This window comes from Taudactylus pleione, unplaced genomic scaffold (genome assembly GCF_031769625.1).
Source record: "Taudactylus pleione unplaced genomic scaffold, aTauple2 ptg001243l, whole genome shotgun sequence".
NCBI classification, from domain to species: domain Eukaryota; kingdom Metazoa; phylum Chordata; class Amphibia; order Anura; family Myobatrachidae; genus Taudactylus; species Taudactylus pleione.
In genome coordinates, this window is record NW_028285643.1 from 228281 (window position 1) to 248264 (window position 19984).

Here is a 19984-nt window from a genome sequence, read left to right on the forward strand (position 1 = left end):
TCTGTCACCTCCCCTCTCTGATCGGCACATTCCGCTCCCCTCTCCTCTTTGATCCCCTCTCCCCTTCTCTCCTCATTCATTCATCGTGCTTTCATGGACTTAACAGTTACACATCTGAGGTAAAATCCTAAACTTCAACTATAAGGTATGAGTTTAAAAAAAGAGTCACTGCTTTGCTATGTAAAGTAATGGAGATGTTCCCAGGCATGACCACACAGTGTTATTTGAAAGGTCTTTTAAAAATATTAGGAGACCTGAAATAATAATAATGGTGGTAGAACAGAACATGGTTAGTAGTACTCACAGTAATATAGGTGCAATGTATATTTGTGATGTAGGAGCATAGCTGGGAAGGGAGCTTCCCATAGGTGTCCCCACTCCAGTGACAGCTGCTTGGGGCAGTAATATACTGGGCACGCTGTGTGATCTCACTCTAGCACATGTATTCTGTCAGTGTAAGTTAAATGATCAGAATATATAATACAATCTCTTCTATTGACTAATAACAATGATTCAGAGGAGATAAAAGTCAGATCCTAGGTGCTATACATAAATAAAGCAGCTACCCCTTAATGTCAGATCACCGAAGCATTCTATTCCCGCAGTTGGACCTCTACGCACAGCGCGATACTGACACTGCTTGCTGTTATTCTCTTCACTTCAGTATTCCCCCGCAGGCTGGCCATACCCCACAGGTTCAGTATGGGGAGGGGGGGAGGGGCGCTATGCACTTTCTCCAGGCACCATGGTTCCAAGCTACTCCTCTGACGGCACACCCCTGTCCTCTCCTCTTGTTAGCTATGGGCTTTAGTATAATGAACACCGTTCCTGCCAGTGATTGTAATTACATTGTAGCGCTGCATTCAAAGAGGCCCAGCATGTCTCTGTGGTGGCTGGCCACACCCCCTATAGCGCCTGACCACACCCCTTAAGCAAGGGCTCCAACCACTGCATCACCCCCGGTGAGCCCTTCATGCCCCCAGTCCCTACACTAGATGGCTGCATACAGTTTTTGTGTACAGGCATAGTCACCCATAGCAGCCCACAAAGGTCTATGGCCCTGATTCAGAGCCGGACGCTATTTGCGGTCGTTCATTCACAAAAAAGGGGTGGCTATTCAAATGAACCGTTCGCTCTTTGCGGTCTGTTCACGCCTCTATGTCTGAACGAGCGAGCAAAACTTGCGGTCGTAATTTTGAAAAAGACGCCCCCTTGCCGCTCGCACCATACGTCATGTCCGCTATTTATTAGATTAATCGAGTACATCGAACAGCGTATGAACTGCTCGCTATTCTTGTGGTTGGTTTTCCCTACCACAATCTTGCGAGCAGCTCTGACTATAAAAGAACCAAGTGACGTGGTCAGTGACGCTGCTGTATTAATTATACACTCCCTTAAAACACCCGTTTTGACCTTTAAGCACGCCTGCGTTCTGATCTCCACTCCCCGTTTTCAAGCACCTTCGCCTGTTACCACCCACAAATTATTATTATTATTTATTTATTTACAGTTTCTTATATAGCGCAGCATATTCCGTTGCGCTTTACAAATGCCTCATTCTGTCACTCAAAATAGCAGGCATTCACTATATAGCGAACCAACGATTTTCGGCCGCACTGACTGGTTCGCGCATGCGTATTACAATCCGTACGCATGTGCAGATGAGCGAACTTCGCTCATAACGAACGAGCGGCCGCTTACGAGCGGCTCTGAATGAGGGCCTATGTGTGCACGGGTAGCCTGTTGCCTCAGGACTGTAGATTAGCACAAAGTGATCAAAAACAATGCAAATTCAGGTGAATAACAGACAGAATAGCAAAAATAGAGTAACACACCTGTGACCAATCACAGCTCCTCAATCTGGCTGTAGTTACCATAGTGACAGGTGCTGTATCAGGGAATGAGCGCATTATTAAGTCTGAGAAGTAGTGGTATTATTTGTTCTATAAGTCTGACATTACTCTTGACAACTATGAATTTATGATATCACTGAGAATGGAGTCTAACAGCGTACTAGGAACCAGTGACATCACTAAGAATGCAGCCTATCCAGTCACTCGGAACCAATGACATCACTGAGAATGCAGCCTATCCAGTCACTAGGAACCAGTGACATCACTGAGAATGCAGCCTATCCAGTCACTAGGAGCCAGTGACATCACTGAGAATGCAGCCTATCCAATCACTATGAGCCAGTGACATCACTGAGAATGCAGCCTATCCAGTCACTAGAAACCAGTGACATCACTGAGAATGCAGCCTATCCAGTCACTAGGAGCCAGTGACATCACTGCGAATGCAGCCTATCCACTCACTAGGAACCAGTGACATCACTGAGAGTGCAGCCTATCCAGTCACTAGGAGCCAGTGACATCACTGAGAATGTAGCCTATCCAGTCACTAGGAGCCAGTGACATCACTGAGAGTGCAGCCTATCCAGTCACTAGGAGCCAGTAACATCACTGAGAGTGCAGCCTATCCAGTCACTAGGAACCAGTGACATCACTGAGAGTGCAGCCTATCCAGTCACTAGGAGCCAGTAACATCACTGAGAGTGCAGCCTATCCAGTCATTTGGAACCTGGGTCTTAAGCTACTTATTTTCCTGTGAATTGAGACTCTGTATTAAACTGAATATTGTCTCAGCCTGTTACAAAATGGCTACTTACACTGTACCCTTAAATCTAGTCTGTCTTGTTTTTTTTGTTTTGTTTTGTTTGGTTGTTTTTTTTACCTATACCCAAGACCAGGTCTTCCAGTTCATTGTGTTAGGGAACCTCTTGTGTGAGGGATGAAGCTGACTGACGGTCAGGACAGGCGCTGTTAGTAGGATGCTCTGCAGATAGTTGTCGGGGGATTTGGTTTGTTATGTTACAGGTTATAAACTGACCTCTCTTCTGTTACAGAGTCACAAGCCGGAGAAGGAATGGCCTGTTAAAAATCTGACTTTGTATCTGGGAATCAAGAAAAAGATTAAACCACCAACAAAGTAAGACATAATGCTTAGACATATTAGACATACAGACACTGGAGTAATCAATGAGCTCTTGTAGAATGAATTCTAGGTGTTATAGCACAATTTGTACGAGGGCTGGAAAGTAATGAGACTGATATATTCTTATTCAGAATCAGATGACACCACAGGATCTGAACATTTTTATTTTTCAAAGTAGCGTCCTTCACATTCAATACGTTTTTTGCAGCGTTTCAACAACGATTCGCAGACATTCAGGAGACGGTTTTGTGACATCACGTTTAGTGTCGCAGTTGTGGCATTTTAATTTCATCATCTATTGAGATCTTCTTTCTGCGCAGTTGTTTTCTTCAGGTTCGGGAATGCCCAGAAATCACAGGGCGCTAAGTCCGGGCTATATGGTGGGTGTTCCAGTGCTGTCCCATTCATATCAGTCAGTCTGGGCTATATGGTGGGTGTTCCAGTGCTGTCCCATTCATATCAGTCAGTCTGGGCTATATGGTGGGTGTTCCAGTGCTGTCCCATTCATATCAGTCAGTCCGGGCTATATGGTGGGTGTTCCAGTGCTGTCCCATTAATTTCAGTCAGTCCGGGCTATATGGTGGGTGTTCCAGTGCTGTCCCATTAATTTCAGTCAGTCCGGGCTATATGGTGGGTGTTCCAGTGCTGTCCCATTCATATCAGTCAGTCTGGGCTATATGGTGGGTGTTCCAGTGCTGTCCCATTCATATCAGTCAGTCCGGGCTATATGGCGGGTGTTCCAGTGCTGTCCCATTCATATCAGTCAGTCCGGGCTATATGGCGGGTGTTCCAGTGCTGTCCCATTCATATCAGTCAGTCCGGGCTATATGGCGGGTGTTCCAGTGCTGTCCCATTCATATCAGTCAGTGCTGCCAGTACAACAGCAGCAACATGTGGTCAGGCATTGCCTTGAAGCAAAACCACTGTTTCTTCAGCAAACGTGGCCTTTTCTTCCTCATGGTCCCACGCAAATGGATATTCAGGATGTTTGCATAGTAGTCACCATGAATTGTCTGTCCATAGGGAGCTCAGTTCTGTAGGATCATACCGTGCGCGTCACAGAACAGCAGACGCATGACTTTACACGCCGAAGGAATCACACAGAATTTTTTTTTTTCGGAGGCGAATTTGCGTGCTTCCACACACTGGACTGTTGTTTGGATTCCGGATCATAATGACGAATCCACGATTCGTCACGCGTCGCAATCGATGTCAGGAAATCGGGTATACCCTCGACATTCGAACAGTGTTCTTGCACGATTCATCTTGTCGTCGCATCTGCTCTTCTGTGAGATTTCCGGGTGCCTGCCTGGTGCACACGCAATGTATTTTCAGTTCCTTTGTCGCAATATGGTGAACCCCTGAGATGCCAAGTGAAGCCGAAAGTTTGCATAAAGTTACTTTCTGTCATTTGGTAACATCTCCTCAGCTTTGGCGATGGTGACCTCTGTAACCACGGTGGATGGTCTCCCAGAACGCGCTCCGTCAGTCACTCGCGTATTACCCTCTTTGAAGTGCTTCCACCACTGAAATACCGCAGCACGGCTAATTGTTTCTCCACCGTATGCTTGCCGTAACATTTCATGAGTTTCATTTCCACTTTTTCCAAGTTTAACACAAAATTCAAACACACATCTCTGACGTAATCTCACAGACACATCTTCCTCATCCGCCATGATGAAACATTATACGCAGATCTTCCACTCGCTGTGACCAAACAAAGACTACGACAGTCCAACCGCAGGTTCAGACACATCGATGTATGAGCGTCACAATAACCAGCATGGCGTTGCCACGTCTACCTATGGGACAGACCGACAGAGGCAGCCTTATTAATTATCAGTCATCCCTCGTATCTTTACCCATGTTCTGAGGACATTCTGAAGAGGCATCTTTCCACTCAACCAACAGTCACCTTGTACCACTACAACCAGGGGCGTCGGAATGATACTCCACCTGTTATTGGCGCAGCCATCCATCACTATCACTGACGCTGCCCTCTGATTGGGCGGAGGCTGCTGCTGCTCCCGCCCTGAGTGTGGGAGCTCAGGGTTACCGTTGACGTTGGATCATGGATGCTGCAGAGCGCACAGAGGAGTGGGAGGTGCGACTGTCAGAACCCCAGTCCCCTGCTGCCAGAAGCACCCAGCCGTCCTCAGCTACTGCACCAGTCTCCCTGGTGCCTTTCAAATGTTTGGGGGGCTGACGAGCCGTTCCCTTGCTCTCCCCTGTTCCAACGCTCTTGACTACAACCATACACAACAAGTCTCAGTTGTTATGCAAAGTGCTTCCCAACTCGGACAACATGGGAGCAACATCACTAGGTTTTATTAGCATTATACAATGCGTACAGATGTACCATTACTTCATATACTAATCATCTGCAGATTATTATATTACCGACTAGTAATCTGCAGCACATTTCTCTGTTCCATCTCCCTCCTGAAATAGGAGGTGTGGCTGTTAAATAACGAGACTGTACTTGTAAAAAAAATAAACCGTACTCTGGGCCTGATTCAGACCCGGTCGCAAGCGCTGAGCGCTAGCAACCGGGTCGATGGTGGCCCAGAGCGCATGCGCACGACGGGCAAAGCGTCACTCCGGGTCTCATACTAAAGGGGGCGTGCTGTCGATGTTGAGTGACAGCACGCCCCCTTTGGTGGGCGGGCCGGGTGGGTGGCTGCCCAAACGGAGGCGTTCCATGTGAACGCCTACTGTTTGGGGCCGGCCTCACTGACATCACAAGTGATGTCAGTGGAGAGATTTCGGCTTTGTTAGAGCCAAAATCTCTCTGGGGCTTGCGGCAACGAGACCCTTCCACAAGGGTCTCATCGCAAGCCCGTTGGTCGCGATGGTCTTGACCATCGTGACCATCTTCCTGGCCGCTCGCTATAGCTGTGGGTGGTCACCCACAGCTATGCGAGCGGCCAGGAGGCCGTTCTAAAAAAAAAAAGACCGTCCCTGATTCAGAGCGAGCGCTCTGTCATAGCGTCCGGCTCTGAATCAGGGCCTCTGTAAGTTAAAGGGGAGTGAGGGAACATTGACCTTGGACTATCCCAAAACAGTTGTGCAAGTATCGCACGGACAGTTTGCTGTCACGCAGTGCTCGAAGAGGTTGTGCTTTTCCCCTGCGTTGTATAAATACTTAGTTCAAAAGAAGAACAATGTGTTATCTTAACATTTTTTTAAGTTAAATGGAACAAAACACCCACTGAATCTTTCCGTATGCTGTCTGTGCTTACGGGGCAGACGGTCGTGAGGATGTGGAAGCTGATGAACGTCCCGGAAGGCATTGCATATCAAAAACAAATGAAAATTGAGAAAATTGTTCGGAATTGACCATCGGCTCAGCATCCGAATTGCAGGAGACATGGTAAATAACATAGACAAAGGAACTGTTAGGCAAGTTTTGCATCAAGATCTTAACATGACAAAAGTTTGTGCTAAGTTGGCTCCCAGGCCTCTCACTGCTGAGCAGAGAGGGAATCGTAGCTAACGTGTACAGACATTTTGGAATAAATCCAAGCGGTTTCGCGTTTTTTAGATAAAGTTATTGTCTGTGATGAAACATGGATCTTCCAGTATGATCCTGAGCAGTGGTGAGATTTACCAAGGGACTGGCGGTCTGCAGCCCCCCTCCCAGTAATATCTGCTACTTCAGTGAGCCGGTTGCAGTCCGTGACTGCACTGGCTTCACTGTGAGTGGAGGTGGCTTCCCATTGGTAACGCCACCTGCCAGTCACGCACAGGACAGACCGCCCCAGAAACGAATGCAGTCCCCAGAAGCTGGTGTTATGCACTTGCACTGCGCCACCGCAGGTCCCAGAGACTGCCAGATTCATGGTGCTGGCGCTGGGACCCCTCAGGTAAGGGGGCAGGAGCCGCTGTTGATCCTGAGACAAAACTCCAGTCCATGTGCTGGAAAACGCCATCATCGCCAAGAATGAAGAAAGCACGTCAAGATAAAAATCCAAACTCAAAGCCATGTATATTGTTTTGATATCAAGAGTGTTATTTCGGAAAACTGGGTACCAGAAGGTGCAACATGACTACAAAAATGCCGAAGTTTTGGAGAAATGGTTCCATCCTCTATCAGGACAACGCACCGGCCCACACAGCGATCTCTGTGACGCAGTGTTTGGCTGAGAGACAAATAGCAGCGCTAGAACACCCTCCATACTCGCCAACACCCTGTGACTTCTCTCTTTTCCCTAAAGTCACATCTGTACTCGGGGGAACCCGTTCTGCATCAGTTCCTGAGACAGCTGAGAGACAAGGAGCTACAGCGCTGCTCTGACCAATGGGAAATAAGAATTCAGCCGTGTGTGGGTGCAAAATTGGGAGCACATAGAAAGGGAACAGTGGGCCTGATTCAGAGCCGGACGCTATTTGCGGTCGTTCGTTCTGAAAAAAGGGGTGGCTATTCAAATGAACCGTTCGCTCTTTGCGGTCTGTTCACGCTTCTATGTCTGAACGAGCGAACAAAACTTGCGGACGTTTTTTGAGAAACTACGCCCCCTGGCCGCTCGCATCCTACATCATGTCCACTATTTATTAGATTAATCGAGTACATCGACCAGCGTATGAACTGCTCGCTATTCTTGTGGTTGGTTTTTCCTACCGCAATCTTGCGAGCAGTTCTGACTATAAAATAACCCAGTGACGTGGTCAATGACGCTGCTGTATTAATTATGTACACCCATAAAACGCCCATTTTGACCTTTAAGCACGCCTGCGTTCGGATCTCCACTCCCCGTTTTCAAGCACCTTCCCCTGTTACCACCCACATACGCCTCCTCCTGTCTCTCAAAATAGCAGGCATTCGCTATTTAGCGAACAAAAGATTTTCGGCCGCACTGACTGGTTCGCGCATGCGTACTAAAAACCGTACGCATGCACAGTTGGGCGAACATCGCTCGGAACGAATGAGCGGCCGCTTACGAGCGGCTCTGAATCAGGCCCAGTGTTAAAATGTACTAAAATGTGCATCAGTCTCATTATTTAATAGCCATACCTCGTACACATAGGGATATAGACTGCAGATTATTACACTTCTGACCTCTCTGGAGATCCCTCGTACTGTATATACCAAAATCTATAGGTTTTATTGGATGGAGTGTAATATTCGCACAGCACTATATTAACGATGCTTTAAGTAAACATATTTCCTCTCACCGACCAATCCTTTGTTAAAAGAATAATGATTACGAAGGTATACGGATACGGCATCCTGCAAGAAACGACAAGGCATGTGCTTGGCCTCTGATATCTACGCACAGTGAAATCGTATACAGTACTTGCTCGGGGACAGAACGCCTTCACCACTAGAGGGCAGCAGTGACTGTGTGCGAATATTAGCCCTCTGCTGTGAGCTGTTATATTACTACAGAGAGCAGGAATAAAGTACAGATGATGATGTGGAATTAGCTTCTAGCACAGATCTGAATATATATCAGGGTTTTATATTTAATAATAGAATAGGAAATATTTACAGTCATCCTGCGATTATCACCGATGTATCAGGGATGGCTTTAGGGTGTATACAAGGTAAACCGTTGTACTTCGGTTACAATACGTGGCAGAATGATCTGTGCCCTCTGTGTTTGGACATCTGATCACCAGTCCTGCGTCTGCCAACTGGGTGAGTGGGCAGAACCCACACTTTGTCATGGAAACACGCCAAGGACTGCTGGTTGCTAAGAGACACACTGGGGCCCAGGCATTAATAGGTTAACCCTTCGCTGTCCGCACAGCTCGTTACAGGGGAATTAACAGCTAACGTGATAGCCCCCTCCTGTGGGATCAGCGGCAGCAATGATCGCCGCTAATGGACCGCTGCATTCTGTCTACAACACAGAAAAAAAGTGTTGGGGTTTTTTTTTTTTTTTTTCAACCTGTTCTTTTTTAACTGAGCTTCCATGGTGATGAGAACAAGTCTGAGATCGGTTCAATTAAATGTCTCCATTTTTGCGAGAGAGGCTTTTTTGCTTTTAACTTGAAAAGATGATTTTGAAGGAATGAGTTACGGAGTATTACATAATATTTTATGTACAAGTATATGCACAGCGCTACATTAAAGATGCTTTAAATAAGCACGTTTCTTAACATTTACTTTCTCCAACCAAGTATTAAAGCGCTTCTGAAAGCTTCGTCACTGTATTTATAACGGGGGTCTGCTTTGTTAGGGTGCACCCCAGGTTGTTCAGGGGCAGGATGTGAGCCGATCATGTGACTTTGCATTGCCGGCTGAGGGTCTGCCATAGAATCTGACATCCAAGCTGATGTGCCATTTTCCATCCAATGACCCTGTGTGTCACTGTTTATTATTGGCAGATGCCTACATGGTAGGTGCGTTGTGGATGTGAGCAAGGAGGTTAGTCCACAAGTTGATTTCAAACCAGAGTAGGTTTTATTGAATATAAGATACAGGTGATAGAAGATAAACCGCAGTCAATATGATAAGGTATCAATCTGTTCTTGGGGTAAGTACTCTACAGCCATACAGCACTGCGACGCTCCAATAACACAATGTCAGGCTTGTGCACATGCAGATACTTTTATAGAGCTAAGTAAGTAAGTCTTGCACCTGGAGTCTAATCAGCCTGACCTTTAAGTTTGATGAATAATATTTAATCAGTGATGTTTTTGAACTGATAAGTCATGCACAATAACACACAGTTAAGAGACAGCACGTAGCGATTAACCATCTAACTACATATCAACATTTATGTATACTGAACGGTTGTGTGTAAGATGTTGTTCTATATCAGCCATTTAAGAGTCCTCCTGTGTCCTTCAGTAGAAATAAAATAGGGAGTAGGGAAAGAGACCCCTATCCTTACCCTCCATCTCAAATATCAGCAGCCCCTGAAACATGTATTACTGGCAGGGCCGCACTGCCCATCTGGCAGTTCTGGCAAATGCCAGAAGGTCCGATGGCCACGTGGGCTGGTCCAGCCAGTGCTGCCTAGGGTGACCGATGCAAGCAGTCACGGCATCTCATGAGGATCAGCGCCGATGTCATTTTTAATCAGGCGCCAGTCGTGAGCCAATAGGAACCCGTGGACTGGCAGTCGCTGCTGATTGGCTGCCGGTCCGTGAGTTTCAATTGGCTCGCGACCGTCACCTGATTAAAATTGACATTGGCACTGTTTCCTCATGGCTGCGGCTACATGCAGGTGCTGTTGGCCCGTTCACCAAATTCACCAGGGCACACAGGTGAAAAGTAGAGGCTGCTGGAAGGACACAGGTAGAGGTGAGAGTCTGCAAGAGGGACACAGAGAGAGTTGCTGGGGGGATGGCATGATATGTAAGGGGCATTATTGTGGCCACTTACATATCATATTAATGTGTTTATAAGGAGCATTACTGTGTGTGGCATAATGTGTAAGGGGCATTACTGCAGGGCATCATGTATAAAGGGCACTACTACTGTGGCATAATATATAAGGGCACTACTACTGCGTGGCATAATGTGTTATAAGGGGTGCTACTACTGTGTGGCATAATATTTATAAGGAGTACAAATGTGTGGCAAGACGTGAATAGGCTCTTTATGTACATAGGGCACCAATATGTGCAGTTATGGCTCTGCTTTGGTGTGCAGTCATCCTATGTGCTCATTTGCTGACGTGAGGTGGGCCTGTGTGCTCCAGATGCTGCTGTGAGGTGGGCCTGTGTGCTCAGTTGCTGACGTGAGGTGGGCCTTTGTGCTCAGGTGCTGACGTGAGGTGGGTCTGTGTGCTCAGATGCTGACGTGAGGTGGGCCTGTGTGCTCAGATGCTGACGTGAGGTTGGCCTGTGTGCTCAGATGCTGAGGTGAGGTGGGCCTGTGTGCTCAGGTGCTGACGTGAGGTGGGCCTGTGTGCTCAGGTGCTGACATGAGGTGGGCCTTTGTGCTCAGGTGCTGCCGTGAGGTGGGCCTGTGTGCTCCAGATGCTGACGTGAGGTGGGCCTTGTGCTCAGATGCTAACGTGAGGTGGGCCTGTGTGCTCAGATGCTGACGTGAGGTGGGCCTGTGTCCTCAGGTGCTGACGTGAAATGGGCCTGTGTACTCAGATGCTGAGGTGAGGTGGGCCTGTGTGATCAGATGCTGAGGTGAGGTGGGCCTGTGTGCTCAGGTGCTGACGTGAGGTGGGCCTGTGTGCTCAGATGCTGACGTGAGGTAGGCCTGTGTGCTCAGGTGCTGTTCTGAGGTGGGCCTGTGTGCTCAGATGCTGACGTGAGGTGGGCCTGTGTGCTCAGATGCTGACGTGAGGTGGGCCTGTGTGCTCAGATGCTGACGTGAGGTGGGCCTGTGTGCTCAGGTGCTGACGTGAGGTGGGCCTGTCTGCTCAGATGCTGACGTGAGGTGGGCCTGTGTGCTCAGATGCTGACGTGAGGTGGGCCTGTGTGCTCAGATGCTGACGTGAGGTGGGCCTGTGTGCTCAGATGCTGATGTGAGGTGGGCCTGTGTGCTCAGGTGCTGTTCTGAGGTGGGCCTGTGTGCTCAGATGCTGACGTGAGGTGGGCCTGTGTGCTCAGGTGCTGTTCTGAGGTGGGCCTGTGTGCTCAGATGCTGACGTGAGGTGGGCCTGTGTGCTCAGATGCTGACGTGAGGTGGGCCTGTGTGCTCAGATGCTGACGTGAGGTGGGCCTGTGTGCTCAGGTGCTGACGTGAGGTGGGCCTGTATGCTCAGATGCTGACGTGAGGTGGGCCTGTGTGCTCAGATGCTGACGTGAGGTGGGCCTGTGTGCTCAGATGCTGATGTGAGGTGGGCCTGTGTGCTCAGGTGCTGTTCTGAGGTGGGCCTGTGTGCTCAGATGCTGACGTGAGGTGGGCCTGTGTGCTCAGGTGCTGTTCTGAGGTGGGCCTGTGTGCTCAGGTGCTGACGTGAGGTGGGCCTGTGTGCTCAGATGCTGACGTGAGGTGGGCCTGTGTGCTCAGATGCTGACGTGAGGTGGGCCTGTGTGCTCAGGTGCTGTTCTGAGGTGGGCCTGTGTGCTCAGGTGCTGATGTGAGGTGGGCCTGTGTGCTCAGGTGCTGACGTGAGGTGGGCTTGTGTGCTCAGGTGCTGTTCTGAGGTGGGCCTGTGTGCTCAGGTGCTGACGTGAGGTGGGCCTGTGTGCTTTATATGCCAGGGCCTATTTTTATTCGCAGTCCGGCCCTGATTACTGGGGTTATTATCTGATACACGCTCACATCTCTACTTTGAATTATGCATTTCCTTTTATTTATTGTACAGATGTATAAATGTAAAGTATAACAAGGTTATTACACTGCAGATATGTGTGATAATGTACAATGAAATGCACACATCTGTTTTGCAGTTTCGGCTTTACGATAATGTGTATGAACGAGAAGAATGAGAGGAGCCAGTGGTAAGATCTGCCATCTATATGTTACCACTGTGTTTCTGCCCCCTCTGGGCCTTGTCCTCAATATATCTGTCCCCTTCTGTGCCTTTTCCTCAGTATCTCTGTCCCTCCTGTGCCTTGTCCTCAGTATCTCTCTCCCACTCTGTGACTTATCCTCAGTATCTCTGTCCCCCTCTGTGACTTATCCTCAATATATCTGTCCCCTTCTGTGCTTTGTCCTCGGTATCTCTGTCCCCCTCTGTGACTTATCCTCAATATATCTGTCCCCTTCTGTGCTTTGTCCTCAGTATCTCTGTCCCCCTCTGTGACTTATCCTCAATATATCTGTCCCCCTCTATGCCTTGTCCTCAGTATCTGTCCCCCTCTGTGCTTTGTCCTCAGTATCTGTCCCCCTCTATAATGTGTCCTCAGTATCTCTGTCCCCCTCTATGATGTGTCCTCAGTATCTCTCTTCCCCTCTGTGACTTATCCTCAATATATCTGTCTCTTCTGTCCTCAGTATCTATCCCCCTCTGTGCTTTGTCCTCAGTATCTGTCCCCCTCTGTGCTTTGTCCTCAGCATCTGTCCCCCTTTGTGCTTTGTCCTCAGTATCTGTCCCCCCCTGTGCTTTGTCCTCAGTATCTGTCCCCCCCTGTGCTTTGTCCTCAGTATCTGTCCCCCCTCTGTGCTTTGTCCTCAGTATCTGTCCCCCTCTGTGCCTTGTCCTCAGTATCTGTCCCCCTCTATGCCTTGTCCTCAGTATCTGTCCCCCTCTGTGCTTTGTCCTCAGTATCTGTACCCTCTGTGCTTTGTCCTCAGTATCTGTCCCCCTCTGTGCTTTGTCCTCAGTATCTGTCCCCCTCTGTGCTTTGTCCTCAGTATCTGTCCCCCTCTGTGCTTTGTCCTCAGTATCTGTCCTCCTCTGTGCTTTGTCCTCAGTATCTGTCCCTCTCTGTGCCTTGTCCTCAGTATCTGTCCCCCTCTGTGCTTTGTCCTCAGTATCTGTCCCCCTCTATAATGTGTCCTCAGTATCTCTGTCCCCCTCTATGATGTGTCTTCAGTATCTCTATTCCCCTCTGTGACTTATCCTCAATATCTCTGTCTCTTCTGTGCTTTGTCCTCAATATATCTGTCCCCTTCTGTGCTTTGTCCAAAGTATCTCTGTCCCTCCTGTGCCTTGTCCTCAGTATCTCTCCCCCCCTCAGTCACTTATCCTCAATATCTCTGTCTCTTCTGTCCTCAGTATCTGTCCCCATCTGTGCCATGACATCATATATATTTGCCATCTGTGGCATGACCGCAGTATCTCTGTCCCCCTCTGTGTTGTGACCTCAGTATGTCTGTCCCCCTCTGTGTTGTGACCTCAGTATCTCTGTCCCCCTCTTTGTTGTGACCTCAGTATCTCTGTCCCCCTCTGTGTTGTGACCTCAGTATCTCTGTCCCCCTCTGTGTTGTGACCTCAGTATGTCTGTCCCCCTCTGTGTTGTGACCTCAGTATCTCTGTCCCCCTCTGTGTTGTGACCTCAGTATCTCTGTCCCCTTCTGTGTTGTGACCTCAGTATCTCTGTCCCCCTCTGTGTTGTGACATCAGTATGTCTGTCCCCCTCTGTGTTGTGACCTCAGTATGTCTGTCCCCCTCTGTGTTGTGACCTCAGTATGTCTGTCCCCCTCTGTGTTGTGACCTCAGTATGTCTGTCCCCCTCTGTGTTCTGACCTCAGTATCTCTGTCCCCCTCTATGATGTGTCCTCAGTATCTCTCTTCCCCTCTGTGACTTATCCTCAATATATCTGTCTCTTCTGTGCTTTATCCTCAATATATCTGTCCCCTTCTGTGCTTTGTCCTCAGTATCTCTGTCCCTTCTGTGCCTTGTTCTCAGTATCTCTCTCCCCCTCAGTCACTTATCCTCAATATCTCTGTCTCTTCTGTCCTCAGTATCTGTCCCCATCTGTGCCATGACATCATATATATTTGCCATCTGTGGCATGACCGCAGTATCTCTGTCCCCCTCTGTGTTGTGACTTCAGTATCTCTGTCCCCCTCTGTGTTGTGACCTCAGTATCTCTGTCCCCCTCTGTGTTGTGACCTCAGTATCTCTGTCCCCCTCTATGATGTGTCCTCAGTATCTCTCTTCCCCTCTGTGACTTATCCTCAATATATCTGTCCCCTTCTGTGCTTTGTCCTCAGTATCTCTGTCCCTCCTGTGCCTTGTCCTCAGTATCTCTCTCCCAATCAGTCACTTATCCTCAATATCTCTGTCTCTTCTGTCCTCAGTATCTGTTCCCATCTGTGCCATGACATCATATATATTTGCCATCTGTGGCATGACTGCAGTATCTCTGTCCCCCTCTGTGTTGTGACCTCAGTATCTCTGTCCCCCTCTGTGTTGTGACCTCAGTATCTCTGTCTCCCTCTGTGTTGTGACCTCAGTATCTCTGTCCCCCTCTGTGTTGTGACCTCAGTATGTCTGTCCCCCTCTGTGTTGTGACCTCAGTATCTCTGTCCCCCTCTGTGTTGTGACATCAGTATGTCTGTCCCCCTCTGTGTTGTGACCTCAGTATGTCTGTCCCCCTCTGTGTTGTGACCTCAGTTTCTCTGTCCCCCTCTGTGTTGTGACCTCAGTATGTCTGTCCCCCTCTGTGTTGTGACCTCAGTATCTCTGTCCCCCTCTGTGTTGTGACCTCAGTATGTCTGTCCCCCTCTGTGTTGTGACCTCAGTATGTCTGTCCCCCTCTGTGTTGTGACCTCAGTATGTCTGTCCCCCTCTGTGTTGTGACCTCAGTTTCTCTGTCCCCCTCTGTGTTGTGACCTCAGTATGTCTGTCCCCCTCTGTGTTGTGACCTCAGTATCTCTGTCCCCCTCTGTGTTGTGACCTCAGTATGTCTGTCCCCCTCTGTGTTGTGACCTCAGTATCTCTGTGCCCCTCTGTGTTGTGACCTCAGTATGTCTGTCCCCCTCTGTGTTGTGACCTCAGTATCTCTGTGCCCCTCTGTGTTGTGACCTCAGTATGTCTGTCCCCCTCTGTGTTGTGACCTCAGTATCTCTGTCCCCCTCTGTGTTGTGACCTCAGTATGTCTGTCCCCCTCTGTGTTGTGACCTCAGTATGTCTGTCCCCCTCTGTGTTGTGACCTCAGTATGTCTGTCCCCCTCTGTGTTGTGACCTCAGTTTCTCTGTCCCCCTCTGTGTTGTGACCTCAGTATGTCTGTCCCCCTCTGTGTTGTGACCTCAGTATCTCTGTCCCCCTCTGTGTTGTGACCTCAGTATGTCTGTCCCCCTCTGTGTTGTGACCTCAGTATCTCTGTGCCCCTCTGTGTTGTGACCTCAGTATGTCTGTCCCCCTCTGTGTTGTGACCTCAGTATCTCTGTCCCCCTCTGTGTTGTGACCTCAGTATGTCTGTCCCCCTCTGTGTTGTGACCTCAGTATGTCTGTCCCCCTCTGTGTTGTGACCTCAGTATGTCTGTCCCCCTCTGTGTTGTGACCTCAGTTTCTCTGTCCCCCTCTGTGTTGTGACCTCAGTATGTCTGTCCCCCTCTGTGTTGTGACCTCAGTATGTCTGTCCCCCTCTGTGTTGTGACCTCAGTATCTCTGTCCTCCTCTCTGCCCAGGCAGAAATATTCTCTGAATGCTGCCCCCAAGAGGCAAATTGCCTATGTCCCTGCTTAATTTTCCATCCCTGATTTGCGTTTGCTTGTTTTATCACCAGGTATTTATGCTGTGAAACACTGAAAGACATGAGAGAGTGGCTGGCAGCGTTCATGTTTGCAAAGGTACTTTAGTTTCTATTATTCCTACAGTAAGAAGACCAATACATATTAGTGTTTTACCTGTTATGTATGTAGAAATAGGCTTCTATCAAAGCTTCTCGTGTCCTGCAAAGTGTGTATAATAGTCACTGAGCTTTTGCTCAGGCCCCTGAGAGCTGCCGTACTGTAACCGCTAGTGTGTGAGGCAGGGGCGTAACTACTGCCCCCGCGGTGGCTTGGGGGCGCCGGGGGCCGTAGCTTCGCCACTGCAACTTCAGAGGCTAGCGTTCCCAGTAATGCAGTGCGCGGATGACGTCATGACGTCACCCGTGACATGAGGAACCTGAGCGGCCGCGTCTGCTGGATCAATATAGATCCAGTCAGCACTGCAGGTGGAGAGACGGCCCGGATGACAGCTGCGCGGAGTCAGGTAAGTACGGGCGGGGGATACGTTTGGGGGGCACGACTACCGGAGAGGGCACAACAACATGATGCACTACTTGAAGTGGCACAACTACTGGGGACACTACTTGAAGGAGGCACAACTACAGCGGTACTCATTGAAGAGGCACCAGTACAGGGGGCACTACTTGAAGGGGCACAACTAGAGGGGGCACTACTCGAAGAGGCACAACTACAGGGGGCACTACTTGAAGGAACACAACTACAGGGGTACTCATTGAAGGGGCACATGTACAGGGGACACAACTACAGTGGTCACTATTTGAAGGGGCACAACTACAGTGGGCACTACTTGAAGGGGCACAACTACAGGGGCACTACTTTAAGGGGGCACTGCATATAGGCACAACTACAGGGGTACTACTACAGGGGGCATTGCTAAAGCGGCACAAGTAGAGGGGTCCCTACATAATGGGCACTACTACAGGGGGCATTGCATGATTGGCATTAGTACAGGGGCATTGCATACGGGGCACAACTACAGGGGGCACTGTATAAGGGGCACAAACTTAATACAGGATATAAACTATATTCCCAATAATCTGGTTCTACACGGACATAAAAACTGTGCAACCTGTCTTGAGCTGAGGTGACAGACTGGCAGGAGCGGAGAGGAGGGTTGGTGAAGTAGATCTGTCAGGGTGGGATGTAATGGACATTACTGTATGGCATAATGTGTAATGGACATTACTGTGTGCACAATGTGCTAATAGGAGCATTACTGTGTGGCCTTATTTGTTATAAGGGGCATAATGTGTAAGGGGAATTACTGTGTGGCATATCGTTTTGTATGTGGCATTACGGTGTGGCATAATGTGAAATAAGGGCATTACGGCGTTGCATAATTTGTTATAAGGGCATTACTGTGTGTCATTATGTGTTATACGTGGCATTATTGTGCGGCATGTGTAAGGGGCATTGCTGTGTGGCATAATGTGTTGTAAGGGGCATTAGAGTGTGGCATAATTGTTATAAGTGGCATTACTTAATGTGTCATAATGTGTAAGGCACATTACTGTATCATGAAACCACACATCTTAAAAGTCGTTGTTGGGTGTGTTTGTTTTTCTTTTGGGGGGGCACCTGAAACTTTTTTGGCATGGGGGAGCAACATTTATACTTCACTAGTGACGGTTCTTATTGCCCCTTCACATCTCCCAGCCCTGTCGCTGTCAGTGTCTATAATGACACGTACTGTATCAAACCCATTGATTTCTTTATGCGATAAGTGACTCCTGCAAGGGAAAGTCTTAATTATTATTTATTACCAGTTATTTATTCCCTACCCCGTGTAGACACACATACTTACACACTAGGGTTAATTTTTTGTTGGGAGTCCATTAACCTACCAGTATATTTTTGGAGTTGCTTTGTGGCAAGCCCCTCTTACTTAGTCCTAACCCCCGGCACAAAGCAAATAAGTGGGTTCTCCCGGGACGGATCCGCTCAGTGCACGTTGCTCATAGAGGCCTATGACGTCACTATGGACAGACCAAAACCTGCAGCTCTCTGGGCCATGTAACAGGCGTGTACATAGTGTGGCCGCTGCACCAGGTACAATAGGACATGTGCTCCCATGTTTGTGTACATAAGTTAGAAGTGATATGGTATTATTGGCTGACACTTATCATGTCAGCATGCATCAGGTTGACATGAGAATATCGACATAACTGTCAACATTACGCTGCGGCTCCAGTGTCTTTATCCTGGTCACATGCAGAGTAGTTCCAGCGGCGATGTCTCAGAGGCGGCGTTACAGGGAGTATTCTAATCCCTAACCCCAACCATCTCTCCAGTGCCTAATCTTATCCTCGCCCAACCACAGCCTAATCCAGACCTCTCCCCGCAGTTCCCCCCCAACCCTCCTTATACCAGTCATTAGTTATGCAGTCTGCGCAGAGTTTGCATGTGAGAATGGCGGCGTCTGAGACGGTGCGCCATAGTGGGTGGGGTTGGTGCACTGAAAACTAATTATGGGTCTGGGGCTCCTTGAGACTTGAGTTTGCTGGATAAGGTATTTAAAATTCATGGTGATGATAAGGCGGAAATACCGGGGGGGCCTTAGGTTAGTCGGTGACTATAGAGTATTTACCTTCCACGTCCTCAGAATGAGATGCACTTACAGGAAAGTGACGGTTTTACTCATACCGCCATGATAGGTTTTCAGCTCAACCCACAATGCCGCGAAGGGAACACACTGCACAGATGACCTGTAATATTTACTAAGGGTTCCTAACTGAGATCCATGCGCTCAGCAGTGTGTCTGGTGACGCTTTTAATTCTTTTTGATAAATGATCTACTCTCTAATTGTGTCTTTACAGTATGGCAGCCTGTGGCCCGAAGAGACCATGACGGCGAGGCCGCGAAACTCGCAGCCTGATTGTACATTTGGAAATAGTACATTTGGAAATAGATCCCTGATCCCTATAAGAGGAAGTGAGTCGGATATAAGGAAAAGTATGGCTGGTATCACCACAGACGCGCTCACGGTGAGTGACTCTCATGCGGGTAGAAGGGCGAGAGACTCCGATGTTATTGTGGTGCCAAAATTGTAAATGTACCAGATCTCACTGCATTTGCACCGTCTGCCAACTTATACATGTAGCTGAGTGTGATGCTGTCTGATTGTCTTGTGACCTCGTATCTAAAACACATTCTCAATGGGAACTCATGCACTCTGTAGTTACAGGAATTTGCAGCTAAATAATCTTAAGAGCACAATGCGTCCTGGAAAAGGGAGGCTTTTGCTAGGCCTGCAGAACTGGCCATATATACAAGGTGCGTCCAGGCCAATAAGGGTAGCATATATGTCTGGAGATCAGTAGTATATGTGCCTGGGTTACATCAGGAGAGAACAGTAGTATATGTGCCTGGGTTACACCAGGAGAGAACAGTAGTATATGTGCCTGGGTTACACCAGGAAAGAACAGTCGTATATGTGCTTGGGTTACACCAGGAGAGAACAGTAGTATATGTACCTGGGTTACACCAGGAGAGAACAGTAGTATATGTACCTGGGTTACACCAGGAGAGAACAGTAGTGTATGTGCCTGGGTTACACCAGGAGAGAACAGCAGTATATATGTACCTGGGTTACACCAGGAGAGAACAGTAGTATATGTGCCTGGGTTACACAGGAGAGAACAGTAGTATATGTGCCTGGGTTACACCAGGAGAGAACAGTAGTATATGTGCCTGGGTTACACCAGGAGGGAACAGTAGTATATGTACCTGGGTTACACCAGGAGAGAACAGTAGTATATGTGCCTGGGTTACACCAGGAGAGAACAGCAGTATATATGTGCTTGGGTTACACCAGGAAAGAACAGTAGTATATGTGCTTGGGTTACTCCAGGAGAGAACAGTAGTATATGTGCCTGGGTTACACCAGGAGAGAACAGTAGTGTATGTGCCTGGGTTACACCAGGAGAGAACAGTAGTATATGT

The 19984-nt window shown here is 48.5% G+C and overlaps 1 protein-coding gene across 3 annotated transcripts in view; it reads left to right on the top strand.

The window, feature by feature from the left end:
* ARAP1 (ArfGAP with RhoGAP domain, ankyrin repeat and PH domain 1) overlaps positions 1 to 19984 on the top strand; it is a 256390-nt gene that overhangs the window by 206237 nt on the left and 30169 nt on the right. For all 3 annotated transcript variants that reach the window (XM_088462450.1, XM_088462451.1, XM_088462452.1), the window contains 4 exons: positions 2906 to 2988; positions 12304 to 12354; positions 16035 to 16098; positions 18859 to 19026. In XM_088462450.1, coding sequence (XP_088318576.1) covers positions 2906 to 2988; positions 12304 to 12354; positions 16035 to 16098; positions 18859 to 19026 — 366 coding nt within the window. The remainder of the gene's footprint in view (positions 1 to 2905; positions 2989 to 12303; positions 12355 to 16034; positions 16099 to 18858; positions 19027 to 19984) is intronic.